Here is a 6,487-nt window from a genome sequence, read left to right on the forward strand (position 1 = left end):
TTTATCTGAAAGTGTAACAATGCAAACAGGTAATTACTATGTTTAATATTTTTTTTTTCCCTCGTGGGGACCGCAGGTTGGTCCCCACAATGTCAAAAAATTTCAGGTTTTACTATCCTTGTGGGGACATTTGGTCCCAACAATGTAGCATAAACAAGTACACACACACACACGCACACACACACACACACACACACACAAATGACAATAGCACATAATAAAATAAATACTAAACTAAAATTAAAATGAAATGCAAACATATAGTTAGTTCAAAATAACTAAATAAAAACTATAAAAGTATAATAATAAAATAACACTGATAAATATACATACATTTTTTAGCAATTTGCAGCTTTATACCTTACTACTGTGAAGGTTTTTAATATTTAAAATTAAAACATCCCAATATAGTTTTTATTTTTTAATCTGAGTTTTTGGAAAATACACTTCCATTCTTATAATTAAAAAAAGAAGACATTCACTGAAAGCCAGACTTTTTTTTTCTTATCAAGTGAATTTATATAAACAAAAGTATCTTGTTTTAGGATGTTTCTGTGTTTTTACTGAAAAACAAGGCAAAAATACTGATTGGTTGATTGATTGGTTTTTGGAGTGAAGCATCAAAAACAGATTTACTAGAAGATCAACAGTTGATAAAATACATAAAAAAGAGGGATGAAATTAATAAAAATAAAAGGATATTCATAGGTAATTTAAATGACGATGTTATAGGGTTGGGATGATAAAACAGGGAGGAATAATAGTTACGATGTACCTTTTCCAGGTAAGAGCATTGTGTTAGGGATGGCTAGGGACAAATAAAAAAATGGGATGAGACTGGAGGACAGAGGGCTATAGCTGTACCTCTGCCAGGTCAGAAAACAGGGCCTGGCTCGCGCCACGTCTCAGCATTTCCCAGTAGCTCCTGGGCACAAACTCCTGACTCTCTTTTTTTAGCACCTGCAGAGGGGTTAGCATGAGATGGAAAGCTGTTATCATGTTAGCTTTGACAGGCATGGTTAATAAGAGGATGTGTCAGGTGGTCTCTCAGTCCTTTTCTCAATCATGAAGGATATATTGCAAATCTATCAACCTGAACAATTAAATATACTGTATGAAAGATTAATATGAAGATTGGGAGAGGGGACTTGTTGATGTTAGCCAAATGCGAATTGTATGTGGTTTTATGAGGTGAGTGATCAATAATTAAAAAAAAATCTGGGAGATTAACCAAGGTTTTAGGTTTTATCAGCATATATATCAATATATCAGGTACAGAGTCTTCTGTGAAATGGCTCATGTGTGTCATCATTCACTCACAGTATTCAGTTTATACCAGAGCACAAAATCTTGATTATGATTGGTCCAGTCTATGAATATTTTCAGGTTTGTTTTTAAATGCATATCACTTCACCATGTTCTTTCCAGACACTTTTGAACTAATAACAGTGGCTCAGACTTAAAGGGGTCATATGATGCAATTTCAATTTTTCCTTTCTCTTTGGAGTGTTACAAGCTCTTTGGTGCATAAAGAAGATCTGTAAAGTTGCAAAGACTAAAGTCTCAAATCCAAAGAGATATTCTTTATAAAGTTAAGAGTCAGCCACGCCTACCTAAAACGGCTCGTTCTAACACGCCCCCACATATCTACATCACTATGTGGGAAGATTTGCATAATACTGCCCAAATGTTCGCACAAAGAAAGAAGGCGTAACTTTTGTTCTCGCTGTAGTATTGTTGTTGCAGCCATGTTGTGAATGCGCTGTGTGATTCGTTGTGAAAGCGAAACTACTTTGTTTGCTCTTCCAAAAGAGGACGATATCCGCTTCGTCATGCCTGGAGCTGATCCGTGCTGGTCGCTGAGGAAATACAACAACTTTACGCTGTGGATCGCCGGATCGGCTTTCACCGTCTTCACCGCTCCTTCGCCGGGACCGCCATTCTCGACCACGCGTTTCAGAAAGGCGGGGCATAGAGGAGAAACAATAATGTACAGTATGTGGAAAATAATGTGTTTTTTAACCTTAAACCGCATAAAAACATTTCATTACACCAAATACACAAAATAATGTTCTTTTTAGCAGCATCATATGACCCCTTTAAGCAATATACTGGCACAAGAAAGAGTTTTTTGGGGTTGAGGATTTTTTTCTTGTGATAAACACACAGAGTAGCCATGACGTAAGCAGAATAACTGATTCTGAACTGTTGCATAACTGAAAATGACTGCATATGCACTTCACAACATGACAGCATGTGCATTCAATAATTCAATGATTTATCATCAGTTTTATTTATACAGAGGCTGAGAGACTAATAGTGACGCATCAAGTTAAGGAAAACAGGAAATATATTTCTCTCATCAGTCCTGTGCTGCAAGGAGTCACTTTAATAGACAATGAATACCCTTGTCTTTCACTCTGTCACTCTCTGGGATTCACAGATATACAAAAGTGGCTTTATCCAAACATCACAGAACTGGAAAAATGATCACCAGTTCAGGAGGGCTTTTAATGGAAACTCTTGTGTAGATGTTTGTGTTTGTACTTGTTCTAAACGTGAAAGTGGATGTTTTTTGTTTTTGTGTGAACAGAATTGTCCACTAATAATAATAATAATAATAATAAATTTGGTAACATTGTAAAAATGTTTTGTGTGTTAGTCTATAGTAATTAGAATGAACTTTATTTAGAAATAAAATAATTTTTTAGTATGTCCCCATTTATATTGTCTGTTGTTTGCACTGTCATCAACCAATGCATTTATTTAATCAAAAATACAGTAAAAACAGTAACACTGTAAAATAGGATTACAATTTAAAAACTGCTTTCTATTTTATTCTATTTTAAATATAATATATTACTGTGATGGCAAAGCTGAATTTTCAGCAGCTATTAGTCCATTACTATAGTCTTCTATTATTAGTCTTCAGTGCCACATGATTGTGCTTTGTGTGATACCTTATTATATGATTATTCGATGAATATAAAGTTAAAAAGAACAGCATTTATTTGAATTAGAAATATTTTGTAACATTATAAATGTTATGTCTTCACTGGCACATTTGATCAATTTAATGCATACATGCTGAATAAAATATTAATCAATTATTTTAAAATCTTATTGACTTCACACTGAATGGTAGTGTATATAATGATAGCATAAATCCATTAACGTGGTCTTGAAAGAGTTGAGAAAATTTTTTTTGAGTTCATATTGAAATCTCTGACTTTTTAAATGTCCCTTTAATCTCATTGTTGTCTAGAAGAAGCAACCTCAACATCTCATTTGAGAGATGTAATGTAAGTGATTTAATAAGTGAATGTAAAAGACTCCAGAGCTGGCTCAATAGAAAACACATTTTACACCAACAACTCCACCTACTCTTACCCAGACCTGTTCTTTATAGCCCACTGACGAAGTTTGTAACTGACACGTTGTGGTTAAAGAAACTAAAATCAATAAGAATCAAATTAGACTGATTGTGGCAAAACACCCACATGATCTCTGACCTCTGAGGTCCACTCCACCTCCCTCCACATTTTCATTCAGTCATCTGCAGATCTCTCTCATTCTCCCATCATTCCTGCCATGATTTCAAGATTCACACAAAGGTTATAGTTCACAGGTCAGAGGGCCGGGGGTTGATACATACGCTGTTTACGGGGGCAACCTGATATCCATAGAGCTGCATACTCTACACAGAGGCGAGAGGAGAGGTCACAGCATGCGGAAGAGGAGAGGAAGGAGAGAACGACATAAGAAGAGATGGACAAAGACAGGTTAAACATGCAAAGAGTAGAAAGTGGTTTAACCACAGGACAGGTGGCACACTTTCGCAAGCTTCCAAGAGGGGATGACGTGACTGGCTCCCTCTCAAACTGGACATGTGAATGAGATAAGAAGGGTTATGCATCCGGGACAGTGGATGGCCAAATGTACTCAGATGTTTTTAGGATATATATATATATATATATGGGGGTTTTGAGCATCCCATATATAACTAGGCTTGTACATTTTCTGAAGATAATGTGACTGGTGCTTGCCTGTGCAAAACTCGCAGTTATGATTCTAGGCTGTTATTGTTGGTTGTCAAGGCATGGTTTTGCGGTTGTTGAGGTGTTCTAGCGCTAGAGTGTTGTCAAAATATGGCTCAGGTCCATTGTTCAATGGCCATCAATGGGATTTTTAACCCAATTCTGGCTAAAGCAGAAAATTAAAAACCTTTATCATGTCATGACAAAATATCAATTTCCCTTTACACAGAAGAATAACAAAACATACATCATTTTAAATAAGAATCCCCAATCACATTGAACAAAAGACAGAGAAAGTTGTAAATGGAGAAACATAGAGGCTGTATTCCATGTTAATGCCATAAACCTTTTGAACCCTGTTTATCTCATGAAATCCTCTTGTTTTCATGGCTCTGAGAAACATCTTATGAGAGATAGTAGCAATCACTAAAACTCATTTTGGATCAAACTCTTCTCCGGCCATACCGGCCGTTTGGAAAATATCGATCAAACTACAAGCTTTATAAAGCCATATACAGTAACTGTACCTTTAAAAATCACCTTGGTGACAAAATTAATATGCAACAGTGAGATACTGTCTACACCGTCCTAATTAGTAATGAAATATACTGTTTATGACACTTTCTACAAACAGAAAGCAAAATAGTGCATGACATTTTTTTCCCTCGACAAATGGTTGAGTGACAGGAGGAAAAATCATCAGAAATGGTGACTATCAAGCTCAGGAGATTTATGTTCTATGAGAATAGAATTTTGGATACATCTAAATAGTGTGATTTAATTTTTTTATTAAATGTACAAATGTGTAAAATACAGGATTATGATTTTAAATGTACAATTTGGGAGAACTAGGACTGAAAAACAGATTACAATATTGTTATAAACAAAGATCCTGATATCAACTTACCAGTTGAGCAGATTTTTCAGCATCTCCCTTTCTTCCTTTTTTCTCATTTTTCTTTCGAAAGATTTCTTGCAACTATAAAACGAAATAGAGAAAAGGAAGAAAATAAATAACGGTGAGTTGAATAATTATTTTTAAAAACAAACATCAAGGGCTAGAATCAACAATTTATCAACTCACCACAAGAAATTCCCGTTTATCCACCATCTGGTTACCGTCAGCATCAAACATGTTAAAAGCAATCTTAAAGCCTGCATGAGGCTCTAAAGAATAGATGGGAAAATAATGTTATATTAGGCCTAGTATTATAAGTTGTAGCACAAATGTAATAAAACAATACAATGTATAAATGTATTTGCTCATTAAGCACTTGCAAATTTTGCAGTCAATCTGGTAAACCACTATTAATCGTTAAGCCACTAGGTGGCTAAAGCAATAATCAGATCAGAGGTGAGGCCCACATTTCTAAGAACCTGTTATCACCACAAGAACTTGCAATACACTTTTGCCTTCACCACTTTTCCTTTCATCACTCTCTTCATGTGTTTTTGAACCCGTCAAGAGCCACATGTCTTCACTTTGTTATGTTGCCTAAGCAACAGCAGAAGAGAACATGTTAGGCAGCGTGTTTCTGTGTTACAGCTATAATTTAAGACACTAGCTTAGTCAAACGGCCATAGACAACTCTACGAATGGAAAATCATAAATGAGATCTACTTAACATCTCAGTCATTCCTCCTAAATAGTGAACGGAACACTTTTGCTGAAGTCTCCTGCTTCACAGACATTTTATCTTGAGATAAAGAGTTATCTCACACATGAATGTTTCAGAAGAAATCTCGACAATGTAACAAACTGTGCTTCTTGGCACAAAATTTGTCTGTGATTTTATTGTGAACTCGTATTTCTCACAAATTCTTCCATCACTAAATTATCTGCGCTATGCTATCCACATTCATTCATATCTCTATACAGTTAGTGTAATGTAACATTGGTCTCATTTGTGTCTAGATGACAAATATACATGGAACTTCATATATGCATAAGGATAAACGTACTTTTGATTCTGTAGGTGATCAACATTTCTTTTATCTTTATTTTTTTATTTACTTTTCAATTAATTCTTTTGATTTAAAAAATGCAAATACTTTGCCCATTTTGTGAACTTGTAAGATTTTTGGGTACTATGTCAATTCAAGAATACTCTTTAAATAATGCAAATATATGTGACCATGGACCAAAAACCCAGTCATAACGCAGTGTTGGGGAAAATTACCTTTAAAAGTAATGCATTACAATATTGCGTTACTCCCTAAAAAAGTAACTAATTACGTTACTTAGTTACTTTTTATGGAAAGTAATGCGTTATATTACTTTTGCGTTACTTTCACGTTACTTTTTAAATATAAGCAGGGCTTGATTGTTTTTAATATAAGAAGTTCTATTTATAGCAAATATAAAAGCCCTTTCACACCAAAAAGTGTAATGAATAAACCTCAAGCAAAAGTAAATTCACGTCTGTACAGTAGAACGCAGGAGAAGAAAC

At 34.9% G+C, this 6,487-nt stretch overlaps 1 protein-coding gene across 5 annotated transcripts in view; it reads right to left on the minus strand.

Moving 5' to 3' along the window:
• Positions 1–6,487, minus strand: part of micu3a (mitochondrial calcium uptake family, member 3a) — a 27,889-nt gene that overhangs the window by 10,660 nt on the left and 10,742 nt on the right. For 2 of the 5 annotated variants that reach the window (XM_016561860.1, XM_016561861.1), the window contains exons 6-9: positions 5,122–5,204; positions 4,945–5,016; positions 3,656–3,697; positions 865–960 (exon numbers count right to left, since the gene is read on the minus strand). In XM_016561860.1, coding sequence (XP_016417346.1) covers positions 865–960; positions 3,656–3,697; positions 4,945–5,016; positions 5,122–5,204 — 293 coding nt within the window. The remainder of the gene's footprint in view (positions 1–864; positions 961–3,655; positions 3,698–4,944; positions 5,017–5,121; positions 5,205–6,487) is intronic. The other 3 variants (XM_016561863.1, XM_016561862.1, XM_016561864.1) reach the window with 2 other exon arrangements.

The sequence above is a fragment of the Sinocyclocheilus rhinocerous genome, unplaced genomic scaffold (assembly GCF_001515625.1).
Source record: "Sinocyclocheilus rhinocerous isolate Xijiao unplaced genomic scaffold, SAMN03320098_v1.1 scaffold829, whole genome shotgun sequence".
Classification (NCBI taxonomy): domain Eukaryota; kingdom Metazoa; phylum Chordata; class Actinopteri; order Cypriniformes; family Cyprinidae; genus Sinocyclocheilus; species Sinocyclocheilus rhinocerous.